Source organism: Monopterus albus, unplaced genomic scaffold, assembly GCF_001952655.1.
Source record: "Monopterus albus unplaced genomic scaffold, M_albus_1.0 scaffold1.1, whole genome shotgun sequence".
In the NCBI taxonomy this organism is placed as follows: domain Eukaryota; kingdom Metazoa; phylum Chordata; class Actinopteri; order Synbranchiformes; family Synbranchidae; genus Monopterus; species Monopterus albus.
This window is the reverse complement of record NW_018127881.1, coordinates 1,049,877-1,070,591: the sequence shown is the minus strand read 5'-3', so window position 1 is coordinate 1,070,591 and position 20,715 is coordinate 1,049,877. Positions and strand designations below refer to the sequence as shown.

Here is a 20,715-nt window from a genome sequence, read left to right as displayed (position 1 = left end):
AGAGAAAACCACCACCCTTTTCTGAGTGCCAAGTGTCCACCCACTTTGCATGATATTTATTTGAATGCTCCAAAAAGGCAGGGTACTTATCTCAGTTTGAAACGTGAGCAGGGACACAAACACATACATTTTAATGTCACATTTGACTTGCATACTGCATGCGGCCTGCCCCTTGGGAATGAACAGTCTCAGCTCAGCCGCCCCAAAAATGAAGCTGCTTGAAATATAATTTCCGAAATGCAAAGCTTTTGTCAGTAAAATCTCTGTAGTTGATGCAAGAGTCAGCATTTTAATCATGTGCTATCATAATGTCCAACTAATTTCCCCTGTCTCTACATTGAATAATTGCGTGTTTTAATGAATCCTGCAGCGACCCCTCCTACCCGCGGCTTGGCCAGATGTTTGTGGAGTATGAGCATCCTTGGAAGAAGCTTACTGAAGAGTTTGGCCCTCACACAAAGGTAAGCTCACTGTATATGTGGTTTAAACGGTTGATGAGTGGCACAACTGAATTCACCTTGTCCAAATTTAATGCAGCTCCACCACACATTTTGGTAGCTTTACCTAGATTAGACTATCAATACTGGGACATTCCTGATATTGGACAGTGAGGCCTGGGTCACAGCTGGTGTCACAGTTCATCTCAGAAGTTTTAGATAGGGCTGAGGTCAGAGCTCTGTGCGGGCCAATAAACTTCTTCCATACCAAAAAAAAACCCTTTTCTTTATGAACATGTTTATACATGAGGTGTCAAAGTGTGGTCTCGGTGTTGTTAGCATAATTATTGTGTACTCTGGAAATAAGACTGCCCTCAACGGGAACACAGAGGTCTACTGTATAATTAAAACCAGCTCCAGATCTAAAGTACCTAAATGTATGTGGACATGTACTGTAAGTGTCAAAGACTACAGCTGTACCTTGCAAGTGTTTTACACACGATTAACACAAAAGGATATAAAACATACAACAATAATACAAATGATCGATCACATCTTTTTTTCTTTTTGTTGGGTTCCAGGTTTAAAGAGATGCCAACTCTCCATATTTCTGCCATTTTGGATCAACCACTTTCTTTGCCACTCTCCATCTTCCTTACTCACAGTTTCTCTACTCTGTCCTTCTCTTAGTCGGTGACAATGGCGTTGCTGTCTCTGAAGACAGTCTACCCGCGCAGAAACCTGCCAGCGGAACAGTGGCGGAGCGCCCAGCTCCTCAGTCTGCTCAGTAATCCAGCTGCCATGATGGACCCAGCCTGCTGTGACACTGTGAGTCCACCCTCTCATCACCACTAATTCTGTATTTATCTCTGATTGAGGGGAAAAAAGGCAGAGGACTGGGGTTAGTATCAGTCCAGTGAGAGAAGGTATCACAGCCAAAACACTGTCACATTAGTATATGAATTTGTCTTTAAAATCAGATGCATTCTACTTCACAGCTCTGTCTTTTTTCTGCTCTACTCCCATTATTGAGCTACTGTATCATTTAAAAAAGTGATTTATGTGATTGTCTTTTAACTTCTCATGCACCTCCGTCTCCACTTCTATTTCTATCCATCTCTTTTCTGCATAGTCCAGTCCTCTGTCTTCTAATGTTCCTATTATGCTCTTTATGATGTATTGTTATGATGCCTGTTGCCCAGGGATTTCTCATATGAGAATCACTTACCCAACCAAGAAACAAGCCTCCAGCCAGCCTCTTTTCTTATGCAAAAATACACTACATTTTGCTGGGGTTTTTGAGCTACTTTGTAAAGTTGTGCATTTCAGCATTCAACTCCAGGTAGAAGAACTTGTGAGTGCATTGCATACAAAGGTTTTATTAGTGTAGAATCTCAAACAACTTAATTTTTTATGGAAGAGGGAAGAACAACATGGTAGCAATGCAGAAATCTATTTTATGATGGCTACAATATATGATTTTATTTCATTATAATGTGTAATAATTAATAATATGTAAGGCTGTTGTAAGCGTGTCAGTACTGGCAGTTAATAAGTTTGATGTTCACCACAGATGACTTGTGAATACCTGTCTACGGAGGTGATGGAGCGATGGATCATTAGTAAGTATCACTCATTCTGACTGATGACTTCCTTGATCACTACGCTTTATCAAAGGATACAAATATTTGGCAAAATTCTTTAAATTTCAGTTGACAGCAGCAGTTGATTTGCACATTTGTTTTAACTAAAACATGTTTCACACACAGTGATGTGCTGACTCTGGATATCAGTTAATGTTACAACCTTTTCAACAGTTTCAGTTTAATTCCTAGTCATCGCACCTCAGGTACAATTTCAGTCCAATGATTTTCTGTGAAAATCGGAGCTCTCTTTTGATCAAAAGCTCACATAGGCAATTGATTTTAGCTAGAATATAGTCTTAATTATGCTGTAAGACACCAGATCATGAGTTTTGCTGACTTTCCCGTTGTAGTCGGCTTCCTGTTGTGCCACAGCAGCCTGAACACCAACCAGGCATCCCAAGAGCTGTGGAAGATGGCGCTGAGGAGTGGGCTATACCTCACCCTCACCAGAGATGAAGTCCTCAACATACACAAGGTCTCCGAGGACCTGTTTGACAGCATTAAAGGGTATGGAAGTCGCTTCTACAGTGATTCTTCACACTGTAGAAGTTGGGAAATGTTTAATAGTTGATGAATAAAAAAATGTAAAAGCTAGATAACAGGCAGTTGGTGCATCTGCATATTTCACAGTTAAAAGAACTGAACACAAAACTGTGCTTTAAATGCTGTTCTCAAATCATGTATTTGGATTAAAGAGGCCTCAGCTGTTGAAAACCTTACAGCTGGTCTCTCTGATTGCTCATTAATTCTGGATATAAAGATCTGTTTTACTTGGTTTCTTTTTATTCATTTATTTCCCCAGATATAGCAAGCGAGTTGAATGCCGTGACCATGTCATAGTCAACTGGTGAGCCTGGCAGGACACTAAGCAATGGTTTTAAACTTTTTGTGTGATGTTGTACATAGTCAGCGACGTATGAAATAAGCTGTGAGAACTAAGAGTTAATATCATTTCCTGTGCTATTAACAGTGGGGCTATGCACAGAGAGAGGAGGCACTTTCTGAGAGGAGCGATGAAGGAATTATTTAAAGTTCTTGAGGATGAACCTGGACTTCTGGGACCAAAGGTAGAGTGCACAGCAGTGACCATAACAGTGGCACCTGAGGAATGTAAAACATTTCATTACTGCAAATTATAACTTCAAAGTGGAAAATAAAAGTTCTTCTAACTTAGGAAAAACAGTGTCTTTGATCCAGCTTCCATCCTGCACATATCTTAAATTTGAATGGGGGCAGGACGTGGATCTGAATAGCCCTGCAGTTCATAGTAATGAGTTTTGAATGGCTCTTTCCAATCTTAGCTGATACACCTTTCTAAAATTCCTCTTTCTTCTCTCTGGTCTGGGTGCCTATCAAATTCCCAAGGCCCTGTTTGTCTTCATGGCTTTGTCATTCGCCCGTGATGAAGTCCTGTGGCTCGTCAAACACTCTGAGAATATGCCAAAGATAAAGACGCCTGAGGACTACATTGACAAGTAGGTGATAGTTACAAAAGAATATATCCATGGGCTGCTGCAGCTGAAAGACAGACATTGTCATGTTAGTGTGCATACATCTTGCGCTCAGTCACTCAGTGGCCACCAACAGTAGAGGATTAGACATAACAATCTCAAAAGGTCATGCATCCCCACTCCAAAGCCCCCCAAAAGTAACAGCAGCAGTAATATCACTTTTAAAGTTCTACTCCACTCTCAAGATCTCAAGGATAAAACAACAACAGCTGGACTTTCGTTCTTGTTCATTTTTATAGAGCTATTGTCCTAAACTGTGCAGAGGAGATGTTACAATGGAAATTGCTTGTTTGCTTTTTCCAATTTTTTCCAGTCAGATGGCAGAGTTGCTGTTCCACATGGAGAAGTTAAGAGGCCTGATGAAAAAATACAGCCATGTAATACAGCGCTACCATGTTCAGTACCTGGCGCAGTTTGATGCCTTGGTTCTCAATGACACCATACAGGTATTGTTAGATAAAGTTAACATATATGAGTACTTGTCTACAGCATGCTGCATAAGAATGTAAAATTTTGTGCATTTCTGTTACCCATTATTTGAGATGCTGGTAGTGTCCGAGAGCTAAAATGGTACAGCGATTCTATTATTCAGTTCATTAATTATTCTCCAGCTCTTTTACATCGGTACTTAACGCTGTCCTCTACAGAGCATATACGTGTGTCCAGAAGAGGAATCGGTTCTGATGACTTCATTCGTCTCAACCCTGTCTGCCCTCTCAGTCAAACAAGGTAATCACAGCCAAATAGTGAGTATTAGCTGCTTTAAAAACAAAAATATAACTTCACTTTTAATAATGATGAATGACATTTTGCTCTACAGTGGAAAACAAAGAGGAGTTTGATTTCAGAGCGCTCAGACTGGACTGGCTGCGGTTACAGGTATGCAGATTTATTGTTCAGCATCAAATTTCACAGAGTTCAATGTGGAGGCTGCAACTTTTCTTTGATCAGCATGATATTAGCTTATTACTGTCTTCATCTTTCATTTTAGGCCTACACAAGTGTGAGCAAGGCTCCTCTTCCTATCAAGGACTACCCTGACTTAGCTAAGGTGATGAACATGATCCAGTTTCACACCAGGATGGTGGACAGTGTAGAAGAAATGTTGCAGGAAACATCTGAGGTGTCCATCCTCTGGTCAGTGTCTTTCAGTCTTCTCTTCTCTCCTCTCCTCTTCTCCATCAAAGGTTGACTTAATATCTTAACTGTTTATTTTCTTTCTGTTTTCCAGCTTCTACCCACGTGTCTTTGAGAAGATGTTTAACCAGAGCAGTGAGGAGGTCACCATGAGGCAGTATCTCATGTCTTTCCCATCAGTCTGTTCTCACTTTAACCAGTGTGGCCACCATCTCTGCCCAGAAGAGGTCAGTGTTCCATTATCCGCTGACAAAGATATAAATCATCAGTTGAGCTGTAGTGACAGACTCACTACTGCACTCCACATGATGTTTGATTTCTAGCACTTTCACATCATCTGCTGCATCAGAGCAGCTACAGTACATGGCACATGCTTACTTTTGTTTTTCTGCTGTGTGCATATATGCATACTCACATATACTATCATTTGTCTGTGTGTCTAGATAGAAGCAATGGAGAAGAGGAGTCTGCATCTGTGTGTGGTCTTCCTGGAGCAGATAGCCAAGCAGACCAGCAGTGTTGTCTTAGAGATATGTGCTGAGCAGTGCAAGCTCAATGACCAGGTGAAGTCTGAGACCGATACCGTCAAGCTCCATATCAAAATTTTATAACACTAGTCATAGCTTGCCATCAGTGGATGTAGCTATAACCAGTGGACAGACAGAGAGGTTGAACACATTATAAGACACATCCAGTAGTGTGCAGCTGATTAATGTGGTGTTGTTAATCCCTTGAGGAAAAATGACCAAAGTGTTTACATTTTGACTGAGTTCTTGTGATGTTTGTCTTTAAACATTTTACATGGTATTTGCTTATCCTAAATCCTTATTCTCTCTCTTCCCCTTTTTCTTTCCACCATCTTCTTTCCTTCTCTGCATCCATCTATTTCCACTTGACAACCCCTTAGCTGCTGCCCAAACAATGTGCTGAGACCATCAGTGCTGCTCGCCACAGAAAACAGAAAAAGCCGGTGCCAAAGAAAGGAGAGGTTCAGAAAGAGAAACCAGGGGCTGAAAGCCTGAGGAAAGACCGGACCATTGCCACCAAGTCAGCCTTTCTATTTGTTTCCCTGTTGACCTTTCCTCTTCTTATTTATCTCTACATCAATAATTATCCTCAGTTGGCAGAAGACTTTTTAATTAATACATTCTTGATTTCTGGAAACATGCAGCATTGTCAACAGTTTAAAAAAACAGATGGCACTTTTGGATTCTGATTTCATTTTCAAATAATTTTCTTCAGCCCATGATGAATTTCTTGTCTTAAATTATCAGTAAGCCAGGATGAAATGGTTCTCACCTAAAAGACATAATTGGATTTGAACTTGAGTTCTCTTCAAGCTGAATCAGTTAGGGTTGACAGGTAGTGAATCAAGTTATTAAAAGTTTCTCAGCCTATTAGAGAAACACTTTTATTGGCTCCACATTTTGTTGGCATATCAGTTATTTGGTCATATTCTATAGCTATAGTTAGATAATTAAATCCCAAAGAGTTGTAAGTCTGTCTCTCTCCCTCTCCTCCCCCACCACCACCTTTCCTCGGTATGTTTACTCTACTCTAAAATGTTTATGATCTTATATGTCTGAGAAAAACATCCATACCAAAGTCATTGTCTATAAATATAAGGCTTGCATTCTCCCTTCTATCTCTCTCTGTTTCTTAGTGTTGACAAGATGCATCTGACGCTGACAGAGCTCTGCTCCTCCTATAGTCTCTTTAATGACTTTATTGTCTTCGATCACATCATCGTTCCTGGAGAGTTCCTAATTTCTCAACTGGAAGCACGCCTCTCTGAGTAAGATAAATGTTGATTTAGTTTCCTAAATAATGATTGAGTCCTGAAGGTGTATAACAAGTGTAGTCCCTGAAAATGCATTTGCCAGTGTTTCTTGCTCCAAGGTTCCTGTGCTTACTAGAAATGAGCTTTTGTGCAGCAGAAGCTTCGGGTTTGTTCTTCGTTCACTCCATAAACAATTACTGTCAGAAATATGCTAATTGCTGACATGAGTGCCTGCTTTCATTGTGAAAGGGACATATTATGCAAGTATTGTTCTCAGTGCACGAATATAATGCCATCATTTTCATCCTACTAACATCTGTCCACACTCACTGCTTAAATGCTCACATACATCCTGTCCAACAGCTTGACCCCCATGCTGAACAGAGGCTACATAAATATTAAATAAAAAATCTTTCTGAACGGGATGTGACAGAGAAAAGGGGAAATTCAAAAGCTACTTTTTCTCCAAACTGTCACTCATTTACAGATCTGCATACATTTTTCTTTTGTCTGCCCAACAATCAGGGAATCCTTTAGACCTTCTCTTGTGACATGCCGCATTCAGTACTCTAATGAACGCTGCTTAATTCTTTCATTTTTCTATGTCAAGCTGTTCTGCATCCACTTTAAAATCTTGAGAAGAGATCCAATATGTCACCCCTTGCTCTGTGTCATTTCAGTACTGTTATTTGGAATAGGGCTTGGTACCAGGGCAACCTAATGTACTGTATGTGCTCTGTTTAGTTTCCTTGTATTAGCTGATGACTATCGCCCCTGTCACCCTAAAATTAGCAACCTTGATTAGCACTGCATTCACAGTGATTGATCCTTCCATAACCAAAATCATAATTACAGTCTGGTTAGGAAGATCAAGACAGAGAATGATGGGCCCCAACAAAAAAAAAATGAATAACACAGCAATGAAGCTCTAAGCGCAGTGCTGACCTAATGGAAGCACTACCGTGCCACCATGGCTCATTTAACTAATTTCAAGGCCTCATCTGTCCAACCCTGAGTCCCCTCTAGCTGGGCTATAAGTGACATTGTTTAAACATGTTTCTCCAGGATCATCGTCAAAATGGCCAATTACAACCAGACCACCCAGGAGATAGCCCGCCCGTCAGACCTCCTGGCGGCGATAAGAACCTACACAGCCAGCATGCACAGCCTCTCCAGCTACATCAATGTAGACACCACCCGGCTGGTGAAGAATGTTCTGCTGCAGCAAACACAGCCACTGGATTCACACGGAAGCCAGACCATTACGACCATCTACACAAACTGGTGTGGGATATAAAGTATAGGTGTATCTACTGTATACTACATGTGTTCACTTAAACACAAATAACTGATTCACTGACACCTATAGCATCATACTGTACACAAACTTACACAAGAAGTAATGCTCCTCTTGGTTTCCTTCTCTGCATTATTTTCAGTCACCCCCTCTTTTTTTTGTCTCTCAATTTTGCTTTTTAATTCAAACACATGTTGCATAATGACTGAGCAAGTTTGTTTTACTGCACCTCAGGTTCCTGGAGAGTCTTTTGCGTCAGGCCAGCAGCTCCCTCATTGTACAGTGTCCTTTGATGCACTGCTTTGTCAACCAGAGTAGTGACAACGACCTAGGTTTTCGAGCAGAGGAGTTCTCGGATATATCAGGTTGGTCCTACAGCTTAACACTAATTAAATCTGTACCATAGGTCCATATGTCATCATATCTGGCTGGGTGCACATGACTCTACTAACAAAGGTAAAAGTGCTATGTTTTGAACTATTGTCTTTTCACAAAGGAGGCAATGTAAGAAATTGGAGAGACATAATACATTTATAGTGGCAGTGATGCTGTATTTAGAAACATACTTGGCTTTTAGTGTGTATTACCTTGCACTGTATGATAAAAAAAAAATCAGATGACATTCAGCAGTCACATGCATAACTTGGTGTCCATAGCAACAGCTCTAATTTGTGTAGAGGTCATGCTATGAATACGTCCATGTTGTACACTATGAATTTATGCCAACAATATTAGTGGAAATTTTAAGGACCTTTAGTCATGTGGGTGCAATCTGAAAGCACTTCAACTTTCTACAACTGCTACAGTTTTTACAATTCTTGTCTTTGACATTATTTGCAGGACAAATAATAAAAATACATCAATGGGAAAATCATTTTCTTCTGTTTACATTTTGCAGACACATTTTTACACTTGACAAGTTCAGAAAGGTCCCCTGTACTCAGAGGCCCACTGAGCCAAGAGATGACTCATTCTTTTTCAAAAGGCACAGCTCATTAATTCCTGTAAAACCACACGCAGAGGGAGCATTATTTCTTAAGAGGATACAGAGCTTGTTACTGTGTTGGCGTGTAGTGTTTTCCTTCACATTTACTCTCATGAAATTTTATTCTGACACTGCCTGGCTAATGTAAACTTCAGTACTGCCTGTCGTCTTCCTCGCTCATTCACCCCTGCTTCATAACCGTGCCAGCGTCACTTTCTTTTCCACACATCCTCCAGTTCTGCCTCCATGTTACAAGCAGTAGACCTCCTTATGTACTAAGGCTGTATTCACTCTACTACAGTTCTTGGCACACACAAGCAAACATGAACATTATGCACACCTACAACCAGAGAAGCATTCATAAGGCATGGGCAAGCACAGTACCATGGAGACCGCTGCACTTCAACAGATACCCCCTCACAATGTCATCATCATTGTCTATTTTTACTCCTAACTGAGGTATCTTCTTGCCTCACAGTGACTCACTCGCCCTTCCGTCCATTAACCACCTCCAACTTTATCCACACATGTTCTTATCCATCTGTATTCAGGCAGAGTTGTCAGGCTGAGTGAGATGTCTAATAGCTGCAGTTGTCTCTCTCACTGTTTGAGGTACACTCACAATTTATATCCTGCCAGTGTTCTTTCTCATTTCTCTCTGATAGAGGTTGAAGCTTTAGATTTCTGTAAAAACACTGTACTGTAAAGAAACCGAACATCTCCAGCTGGCATCATTCTGTTGTGCATTTTTGTCAATGCTGTTTTAAGCTTCTGCTGATCACTCCTCTCCCTTGAATCATAATCCTTCAATTCTTCATATCACCCCTTGAACAGAGTTACAATGTCTCGCTGAGCTAATTGGTCCATATGGCTTGAAGTTTCTCAGTGAAAACCTGATGTGGCACATCACCTCTCAAGTCAGTGAGCTGAAGGTATAGTATGATACAAAATGCTCGTTCCAAGAATATAGGTCAGATCAGCTCAGTGGCCCGCTGAGGTTTCTGGGTGCAAGTTATCTGACAAATTAATCTGAGAAAAATTGAAAACCTCAATAACAGGCAGACTGAGTAACTATTCTAGGTTTTAGTCAGCAAAGTTCTTCAGAAGCCTTGAGGTGTGATATATATATATGTTAATATTACTTGTGGTCAGACTAAACTGCTCAACATCAAAAGGATTTAAAGTTTTCATAGTAGCTGGCAAACTATACAAAATTATAGAAATGTTGTGACACCTTAATTTTATGCTTTTTACTCCAGTTATATAACACAAAAAAAAAATCTATGCCATAGCCTGTAATACTAAAAAACTACTAGAGCACTCAGTCTTTGGATAGAATTCACATAATGTAAGAGGAAAATGAATTATTTATTCATAAAATATGTTTTTCAAGCCTTTGTGTGTAGTTCCAATAGTTTGTTTATGAAAATAAACTTCATTTTGATCATTTGCAGTGAGTTACAGGAATTAAATAGAATTTGATTTTGCTTAGTTTCTGTCCATCTGCTGCTGTTTGCAATGAAATATGCATAGTTTCCATTTTAATGCATTTAAGTATATCATTTAATTTATGACACGAATTTCACTAAAGTTGGGGCTAGAATGAGAATGAAAAAACAAACTGAATTTTAAACATTTCACATCATCAAAATGGATATTCCTCATAACATCTAGAGAAAATCACTAAGTACCTTTTGTTACAGCTAAGCCTCACTTGGCTTTCTCACCAGCTAGTCTTTACGTTATGCAATAAGCTGTCTTGCGTTTCTCTGTGGTAAAGAACAATGCCAACAAATGACCAAGCCTGAGAGCAGTTACTGCAGTTTTTCTTTGTAACAAATGTTAATTTAGAAAGCTATTTTTTACATTAGTGAGACATTATACATTTATTTATAAATTACAATGAAATAATAGACTGTGCCAAATAATCAGATTTAGCTCTGAACTGAACTTTGACCAAATATACAGTAAATACCACATTTACAGTTCAGATCTATCAGCACAGTAGTAAAGCATGTTTCCTTCAAAATACATTCTAGTTAAGAAAATTAATTATATTGAGTTTACACTATTTTTTTTGTTTTGCAAGGACGTCTGTGCCTGTAGAAGCAGTTTTGTGTTTTTTTAAAAAGTCTTGTCAAACTTCTATATCTGTTTTAAGTGTGAGAAAATTTGTACTGCTGTTCTGTGGCTCACCACTTTGATGCCTTTGGTTGCAGTGAGGAGTTGCACTGCTGTAGCTCTGAGGTTACTGACAGATCTGTCACAACTATGACCTCTCACCAATATAACTCACACCTCAAGGTGTTTTTTAATCACTTCTTTTTCTGTCAGAAACTGGTGATTGAAAACATGGACGTCTTGGTACAGATGAGGAGCAGTTTTGATAAGCCGGAGGAAATGGTCACTCTTCAAAAGAAGCTGACAGGTGAGCACTGGAGAGAGGAATGTGAGAGCAGATAAAGAGGAGAAGATATGAAGAAAGAAGTGGAAGGTTAAAAGGAAAGCAATGGATAAAAAGTGTAGGTGTAGAAAACGGGAGACGGAGGAGAGCAAGCTCAAAATTTCATTTTCATCTAACACAACAAATTAAATCCTGGAAAAACAGTGCAGTAAGAAGAAGCTGGACAAAGAAAACATTTGTTTTTATTCTGTTTGAGGTTTCTTATGCATGATGTGTTTATGCACTTCTAGGTGGAGAGAATGTGTTGAAGAGGATGACTATCATTGGAGTGATCCTGTCCTTCAGATCAATGGCACAGGACTGTCTGAAAGATGTAATGTTCAACAATATTTTTTTATAATATAGAACTGTTGAACTATATATATATATATATATACACAGTATATATAGAAAAAAAAAATTCCCCACTCACCCCCCCACTTTAGGGCAGTCTTGTATTCCTTCCTTCAAGCTCAGGTCCTCTACCAGAGGCCTGGGAGCTTGAGGGTCCTGCGCAGTATCTTAGCTGTTCCTAGCACTGCACTCTTCTGGACAGAGATCTCAGATGTTGTTCCTGAGATCTGTTGGAGCCACTCTCCCAGTTTGGGGGTCACAGCCCCCAGTGTTCCTATTACCACGGGGACCACTTGTGCCTTCATCTTCCACATCTTAGCTCTTCTTTCAGCCCTTGGTATTTCTCGAGCTTCTCGTGTTCCTTCTTCCTGATGTTGCTATCGTTTGGGATTGCTACATCTATCACTACAGCCTTCTTCTTCTCCGGCGCGGACGCCCGCCCAGCCTGGCCGCTGGGGTAGAGCGAGAGGGGTTACATATGGAGGATGTGGGACCCATGGATGTGTGTGTGTGTGTGTGTGTGTGTGTGTGTGTGTGTGTGTGTGTGTATACACACACACATATATATATATATAGGGGGTGAAAATTGTTCTGGGCAGCTTTATGTACAGTATATAAATCTTTCCTTTATAGTGTATGATCTAACTGGTATTGTGTCATATTATCCTGTAGGTCTTGCATAAGCATTGCCCATACCTGATGGGGCCCATCACCTGCCTGAGAGACTTTATCTCCCCTGATACTGACATCAAGGTTAGACACAACGTTTTATACAAGTTACACTGTTAAAAAAAAATAAAAATCCATATGTTGAGCTCCCACAGAGAAATAAAGTGCAATAATGAGTTTTTTTTTCTGGGCATGAATCACCTTCTCACAGTTTATCATTCAGAGTTTATTTTCACAGGATCAGCTTTGTGTGGGAGAATTTATGCTGAAGGCATATTATTGTATTGACATTTATCCAAATGTATATTTACCTTTATGACTTTGGGGAATTGACTGATTGCAATCAGAGGTTAAGAATACAGAATATCCTGTTCCACAATGGGGAGCTGAATATCATTTATTTAAAATAATAGACAATGAGTAATAGTAGATCTGAGTTGCAGAGAAACTTTTTTTTTGCTATTCTTTACAGCCAACCACATTAAATTCCTTATCTCCCTTTGGAGCAATCTGTGTGACTGTGCCTCATGAACTCCAAGTCCCTTTACTTACGTCTGGCCTCTGAGCGAGGCATGACAGTTGTGTCACAGCCTGGGCCAGGATAACCCCAAAGACGTCAACAGGCCCCTCATGCCTTTGAGAGAGAGACTCTGATCACCGCTGCAGCTCTGCACTCTAAACCACATCAGTGGAAACATTTTGCCCAGACAAGCCAATCATGCATGCAACCAAAAATAGGGCAAGTTCAGAACCAGTGTCCAGACAAATACCTACCACTTATTTAATGTTACTCTATAACATTTATGTAGTACAATATATCACTTTTGTTGCTGATAATGCAAAGCACTGATCAACATGCTTCTGTGTTCCTGTGGTGTGGCGATTAGGCAATAAAATGCAACAAAATGATATAACATGTTATGCAGCTAAATATTTTTCAAACCCACACAAATCTTAACCCTAGTTAAAACACACCAAATGGGTTCATCTTGGAAAATGTGTATAATATGCAGTTATGGAGTACTTATACTCAAGTGCTGTTCTTACCATACCTACACAGCTGGAACTTAACTTGAATATTGTACTTTTTACTGCACAACATTTAATTTTCGGCTATAAATATTATGCGCTTTACAAATTTTGCATGCAAAATATGATGAGCTTATAAAAAATGATGCAGTATGTTGTAATAGATTAAATAGGTAAAATTAGTCCAACTTATGCAACTACAACTTTAAAATATTACTTGCATATTAATGCATTATTACCATTATTGTGTTGGATTTAATATTTCATTGCCTAAACAAACTGGAGCTTCAGAGGATACAGAATGTATGATGTGAAGGGGTTGAATTGCGCTTCATGTCAGCATTGTGCACCTCTGCTTCAGAAACTTTAAACTGCTTCTTTTAGCTGCACTTTATGCCTGATGTTTATGACCCTACAGGTGACGCTGAGTGTTTTTGAGTTGGCGTCTGCTGCAGGGCTGACATGTGATATTGATCCAGCCCTCATTGCAGCTATTGCCAATATGCAAACAGGTAAAGCTATTACTGGTGTTTCTGAAGACATCAAGCAGAGAGAATTTTTGTTCATCTTTTAATATCTATAAAACGCCTGCAGATAACACATCCATGGACGAGGAGTACAAGCTGTCGTGTTTGCTGCTCGTCTACATTGCTGTCTCTTTGCCTACCTTGGCCTTGGACAACAACTCGTCCTACAGCCGAGAGTACGGAGGTGCGTACATTCATTCCTTTTCATCAGCTGCAAACTGCTTGACAGTAATTAGTCTCCAGACACCTCTCAACCAAATACTAATCACTGCTTCTTCCAGCCATTACTTAAAGCTGCTGATAGTGGATAAAAAGGTACTCCACCCTGAAACACGACGTGTATCATACTTTCCAGTCTGACTGAAATGGTCTGAAGCAAAGTATGCTGGCTAATGAGAAACACGTTTCTGTTGAGAGACTTTTGTTTACAGATAACTTCGGCTGACGTACATTGATACAGTTACTCTTGGCATGTGGCCCTGCCGACCCTAACTGCTTGGCTCTAAGCCTGGACTGCAACATTAAGAGCAGCAAATAGCTGAGATTTCTATCAAACACAGGGTGGCGTTTGTCTCAGATTTTTTTTTTCTTTGTCTCCATTTTCCATTCACATGTTTGAAATAAATTTGCCTTGTGAGCCTGAGGAAATATGCTCAGCATGTGTCTATTAAGTATTATGGATCATTTCTCTAATCGGCAAGCCGCAAAAACATCCCATCTCTGGTCAAAGTTACAAACATGTTGTTTTATTCTGTCTATTTTTCTGTGATGAATTTTGTGTTTTTATTTTCCCAGGTCACAATAATAACATCCATTGTTTAGCAACAGCTATCAACCAGCTGGCTGCTGCAATGTTCACTGTTCAGAACAAGAACATAGAGCAGCACCTTAAGGAGTTTCTCATGGTGAGTCGCCAACATTTTAACATTCTGAATTAAAAAAAAGATCATATTTTTTAAATAAAATGCTTCACAAATCAGAAAATTTACACAGTTGTTCCCAACAAGAGGTCTTGAGATCAATCTGCTGATTACAATAATAAGAAAATCTAAATTGTGCTAAATAACATTTTGTTGCTGATTTTTTTTTTCCCCATGTGAACTACTTCATAGTTTTACTGTTTCAAGCCTTTAAAAATAATTCAAATTAATCTGATAACGGGAAGTCAGTGAACTGAAATGATCATAGGGTTGCACCTTGTAACAGTGGGTCTAAACTAAGTATTATTTTGGAGCACTGAATTAAAAAACTGTTTTACATTCAACACAGATAATTTTCTTGATGCTGACACAATGCAAAGAATTTTAGTCAAGTCAATAAATATTAGTGACATATTGCAAAGGATAAACGGTTCCTTGGGCACCGTATTCAGTTAGTATTTCATTTAAAGAGCTTTCTCAAGACACTGCCAACCTTTTGCCCCAGTTAAGGTCAAGTCCAGCAGTGTAAAAATGTTCCAGTTCTTTGATGTGTCTCTTTTTAACTATGTGCCATTCCACAGCTTGCCTCCTCCACTCTGCTTCAGCTGGGACAAAATGTAGAGAGAATGGAAGTCAAAAACCGAGAATCCATCTATCTGCTCATGCACATGGTAGGTTTGCCAGTACAATACTGTACTAATCGCATATTATAAAATTTACAGTAAAGCATAAGTGGGTTTATACTTAGACTAACGGAAGAACTTCTGAACCATTGTTTTTCTCTTTACAATAAACCATCAAGCCTGCTGTAACTTTTGTAATTGCATTATTTCTTATCTTTAAAGCACCAGTATTAAATTCATGGTTACAATGAAGTCATAACAGACTACTTAAAAATCTTTATACTAAGTAACAATGCATATCTGTGTTACTACAATTTAAGAAAGATGGAGAGGGGCTTTGTAAATACAGACCAGAAAGATTTTATTGTTCTGAAAGCCAGAAATCTTAGCCCTAACTGAAGTACAGTGATTACAGTCCAAACACAACTGAAACACAAGACTGGTATTATTCTGTGGTTTTCGTATTGTCGGCATGAAAACGCCAAAAGCAGCAATGAATTGATCTTATTATCAGTCTCATGATGCAACATTTTTCTTCATGCCAAAGAGCAAAAGTTAACATAAATGAGCCACACTTCTGAATTCTGGTCATGTTGTTTAATTAAAGCAAACACAAACCGTTACTGTAAGTACTATGCATGCTACAGCACCAGATGTGTAATAATCCTTGATAGTTTCCAACAACTGCAGTTACTTCCTCAGCTTTGACTGTTTGATAAAAATTTCAGCTGGTTTAGGATTTTTTTTTTCCAAATATGATGCTGCATACTGTATTAATTACCTTTTTTTTAAATGATGTTTTTTGGTTTTAAACGGGATTCATTAATAATAAGAAAATGCCTAAAATCCAGTTTTAACATTTTTAATACTAATTCATTTAGATTGTGGAGAAGTCTCCATTCTTGAGCCAGGACATGCTGGAGAGGTGCTTCCCCTATGTTCTGCTCCGAAATGCCTACAGAGAAGTATACAGGACCTTCATTGTTACTCTGGGTTGAACCTTTTATAATACTTTTAATTTAACCTTTCACCACAAAAAGATTTTCAATGTGCAAGCATGTTTTGTTTTCATTGCCTTCCAGTGTCTTCATAGGCCTACAAATTTAAATTAGGACAATATTTTGATCACAGCAATGTTGATAATGTCTTGTTTGAGTCTGCACTCTTGATGCACCCACATTAAGAAAGAGCTTCCCTGATGTAAAAAATGTAGAACTAGTTTTATGGTGCATCTCCTGTGGACTCTATCTGCTTGAATATGTCAAATGCAAATCAGATATATCTTGTAACATCCCTTTGATATTTTAACTATCAGTGCCATGACTTAAAGAAAACACGGTTTTTGAAGGAAACCAAATTTATTCAGGTTTTTAATAGTGTACTGTGTTAATAGTCAGTGTGTAATAGTATTTCTTACAAATTGCCCATGAATAAAGATGATGATAATATATGGTTTTTATTTTTGGTCTATATTCAACATGTGTTCTTCATCTATTTCCAGTCAGTTTCCACCCTCTATACCCTCCCGTCCTCCTTCTCTGGATGAGAATCTTGTCCTTTTCATACTTTTGAAACGATACACTCCAGTTTTCAGAATTGAAAATTTTTGCTAATTTTAGATGGCCCTTTGGTGATTTTTATTTTGTACAGTGTTGCGCCTCCTTTCTTCCGTTTTCCCTTTTGTCTTCTCCCTTCTGACCCTATTGTGCAGCTGTGTCTGTTTGTTTGCCACATTGGAGATATGCAAGTGTGTGTGTGTGTGTGTGTGTGTGTGTGTGTGTGTGTGTGAGAGAGTTGCATTTGGGTTCAGTAGCTAAGGGTGATGGACCTAACCTTCTCACAAGAGATTCAATTCCCACTACAGGCAACACTTAAGTGGATACACAGATGAACATTCATGAATAAACTAAAAAAAGCACATTCCCAATTGAACACTTAATGCAGAATCAGAGCATAGAATGCATGTTTGTGTATAAAGGGGTTAAGGCTTACTCTCCAAAAAACATGATGGAAATAAGCTATTTAAAACCTCATCATATGTGATTGGAGCAAACAACACAGTAAGACCTAGTAAGCAAAATAAATAAATAAATAAAAAAACACACACACAAAATAATTGTGCCTATGGAACAGCCAGATACTGACTTGTACTGAAGACTTTTACTTATTTAGTCATGCTTCACATTAGGCAGTTATTGTAAGCAACTCCTCTTTGTGAGATCCTTCATGCTTCCTTTATTATTATTATTTTCTGTTAAATATTTAATGGGAACGTCTTGCAAGCTTTAGAGAAATTTGTTGTTCTTATCACTGTGGTTTGATATAATGGTAACACTTTAACTCCCATGTGAAGTGTTTACAGTATAAGTAATATAGAAACATTTAACATATGTCTTTGATGCACAAACCTGGACACATCATCAGTGTTGTATCCTGGAATCACTGGGTGTTTTCAGGTGTTAACAACACACACCCTCGTCCAGGTGACCTGACCAGTGGTGACAAGCCTCGGCCTGTGTCCAAGTAGCATTATACTGAAATGTAGTTAAGACGTTTAGGCTACTTGGTTTTACCAATGCATTGTAGTGCACTATAGTATAAGCATGTCATTTCTTCATTTGCAGTTTCAGATTGAATCCTGTCATGAGACCCTGAGGACTGTTAATGGTGGAAACTTTGTTCCTAAAATAAAGACTCTCTACTGATTTCGCTGATGACTTGAGGAACACTGAGGATTACACACACACACGCACACACTCGAAATTCAGTATCTATACACAGAAGAAGGGACTAGGTGTATCTGAGTGTAAACATAGCGCAGCATAGACTAACAAACTATTATAACTATAAACATTCAACAGAAGACAATAACACATGCTGGATTTATAGTAAGGCACACAGGCACAAGCCCATACTGTGTTTAGTTTATTTACAAGCACACACAGTCTACAACAACATTTCAAACCAGACGCCATGATGCCGACTTTTAAGATGCACAGAGAAGGTGATAGTCTCAGTCTTGTGACATGGAGAACCACCCTAGAACGGTAAGACTTTTTTTCTTACTATACATTTTTTTGGCATATTCCTATATAAAATAATAATATTTCTGTTTGTTGGTTAAACAGTTTTCATTGACATTTCTGGGTTCTTGTGGGCCATAATGATGCAGAAGGATTAAAGATATTCATTCAGTGAATAGTGAAAAAAATTACATTTTCTCAGTCTTGGCTTTTTTTTTTGTCCAAATTTTGAGATACAGTATGTGTGAGACTTCTACCTACACCTCAAGTGAAATACAGTAGATGCTAAATGGAATTTCATTTGTTGTGCTCAGAGGGCACCATCAGTCTATGAAATTTCATTGCAAATCCATCCAGCAGTGGTTGAGATATCTGAGTCTTTGCCAAAGTGGTGGACCAATTGACTGAGCAGTGAACTAACATTGCTGTCCCCAGAGCCATGTCTTTAGTTTGGCATAAAGAAAAATCTAGATTGTGTTTTTTGAGCAATCATGTTTGTGTTGGCATTGAAGATCAACAAGATTATTGAGAATAACAGGGGTCAAAACCAAAATGCATGGCTAGATACCGCATGAGGAACAGCTAAGTCACAAAATGATTTTGGTGATTTGGATGTGTAACTTTTTATCAATACTAAATGGTTGACTGGGTGCCAGGTTTATCACAGAGTGATAGGCCTCATTAAAGTAGTTTGAACCTTTCACCACTGTGTTCAATCAAAAACCTATTGATTTGAGTGAAGTATACTTGATTCTATTGTTGTAAAAAGAGAAGTGACCACTCTCTGTGCCCCTCAGGTACTTGAACATCTAGTTCCCATACAGAAATGGGTAACTTTTCAATGGGATTTATGGTGCCACAGAGTCGGATTTCTTTCTCTGAAGTGTTGAGTCTGAGTAATATTTGGCTCAGGTCCTTGAGTGGACCTGAGATCAGAGGGTGTGTGTTCATCATAATCACAGGGGAACTGAGAAACTAATGGACCAATGGAGGGACAAAAAGCACTGGTTTAGAGAGTGAAGCAAGCAGAAGGCTTGCAAGCAAACTAGGTGATACTTGTACCTTCCAACTGATTGTGACATTAGATGAATTGTTATTTAACTTTTCAACTTTAATTCACATCACACTATGGATAAGAGTGTAAGTTCATTCTCTGGCTTTTCTATAGTTTGATTCTCTTTCTCTTCAGCATTAAATGCTACTTTCAGTCAGATAAAAGCAACCTAAAGTGACACCAAATGAAGAATCATATGTTGTAATGTTACTTCTCTTCATTTTTGAAATACAAGTATGTTTGTGCCATGTCAAAGAGCATGGGAGAATGAGAGACGGTCTGACCCAGCAGCCAAAGCAGGACAAGCAAGGAGGGAGATGGGCAGCAGGCAGGGGGGTTTCCCAAGCCATGTTGTAGTACAGCTCTCAGAATACTCTATAAATAAAAACTAGTAATGGATTTAGGACCTTCAACTGTAACAGTATTTAAGCATTTTCATTGTCTTCGCTGATCCTGTAGGTTCATGTGCTTTCTTTTTATAGTGTTTCAGTAAACACTCTTTTTATTGTTCCAGACTCTTTCTGGTGCTCACAAAATACTCGGCTGTGGCATTTATAAATATTTTGCCTTTACTGTTAAAGCAGATTACTGATATGATCCTAATTATGATTTGAGCTCCTGGGCACAATTGGATCTGTCACTGCAGTTTTATTATTGTGTTAAATTATGTACAGGGAAGCCTCTGGTACTATGATGTTTTTTTTTGTTTTTTGTTTTTTTTTGCAGGGTGACTTATGAGCAGTTATCTTCAGCTCAACCAGGGCAGCAAGAAGGCAACTTGTTAAAGTAGTCAAGCAACATTTATCTTACATGTATAGTAAGGGTGTCTGTTTTTCTCCCTTTACATCTTTTGTGCACAGTAGAATCATGAACAGAACTTACCCTGTATCGGGCTGTTATGAAAAAGTTTTGCTTACGTATTTAGTTTTAGGTGACTCGGGCGGGCTTCAGTGAAAGACTCCCTGTATAGTTGCCTGATGTGAGGCTGTGGTGGAAAATTCTCATTTGAAATTTGAGTACACACTTCATCAATGAGTGAGGTCAAACTCACTCACTTCCCGCAGTGGGTGTACACATGTATACAAGCACTCACTCACTGACAAAGACACTCACACCAGGCACTCACACACATGCAGTACACATACACACACTAACACAGTTTAGGCTTGCCTAACCAATCAGAGTAAAGTGGAGTAGGTCCCTACAAAAGTGGGAGGGAGAGCTGTTGAAAGCAAAGTCTCTCTCAGGGCACATCAAGTTTATGGTCGTGGTTTGGAGAA

The 20,715-nt window shown here is 38.9% G+C and overlaps 1 protein-coding gene across 4 annotated transcripts in view; it reads left to right on the top strand.

The window, feature by feature from the left end:
* nckap1l (NCK associated protein 1 like) overlaps positions 1-16,794 on the top strand; it is a 36,156-nt gene extending 19,362 nt beyond the window's left edge. For all 4 annotated transcript variants that reach the window (XM_020620700.1, XM_020620615.1, XM_020620543.1 and 1 more), the window contains 26 exons: positions 371-461; positions 1,128-1,265; positions 2,011-2,059; positions 2,434-2,590; positions 2,886-2,930; positions 3,054-3,150; positions 3,449-3,558; positions 3,908-4,040; positions 4,242-4,323; positions 4,415-4,473; positions 4,586-4,731; positions 4,826-4,958; positions 5,175-5,294; positions 5,639-5,778; positions 6,395-6,526; positions 7,577-7,795; positions 8,043-8,173; positions 9,628-9,725; positions 11,128-11,221; positions 11,488-11,570; positions 12,263-12,343; positions 13,707-13,800; positions 13,883-13,999; positions 14,611-14,720; positions 15,317-15,406; positions 16,240-16,794. In XM_020620700.1, coding sequence (XP_020476356.1) covers positions 371-461; positions 1,128-1,265; positions 2,011-2,059; positions 2,434-2,590; positions 2,886-2,930; positions 3,054-3,150; positions 3,449-3,558; positions 3,908-4,040; positions 4,242-4,323; positions 4,415-4,473; positions 4,586-4,731; positions 4,826-4,958; positions 5,175-5,294; positions 5,639-5,778; positions 6,395-6,526; positions 7,577-7,795; positions 8,043-8,173; positions 9,628-9,725; positions 11,128-11,221; positions 11,488-11,570; positions 12,263-12,343; positions 13,707-13,800; positions 13,883-13,999; positions 14,611-14,720; positions 15,317-15,406; positions 16,240-16,356 — 2,866 coding nt within the window. In that variant the 3' untranslated portion in view covers positions 16,357-16,794. The remainder of the gene's footprint in view (positions 1-370; positions 462-1,127; positions 1,266-2,010; positions 2,060-2,433; positions 2,591-2,885; positions 2,931-3,053; positions 3,151-3,448; positions 3,559-3,907; positions 4,041-4,241; positions 4,324-4,414; positions 4,474-4,585; positions 4,732-4,825; positions 4,959-5,174; positions 5,295-5,638; positions 5,779-6,394; positions 6,527-7,576; positions 7,796-8,042; positions 8,174-9,627; positions 9,726-11,127; positions 11,222-11,487; positions 11,571-12,262; positions 12,344-13,706; positions 13,801-13,882; positions 14,000-14,610; positions 14,721-15,316; positions 15,407-16,239) is intronic.
* The last annotated feature ends 3,921 nt before the right edge of the window (positions 16,795-20,715 follow it).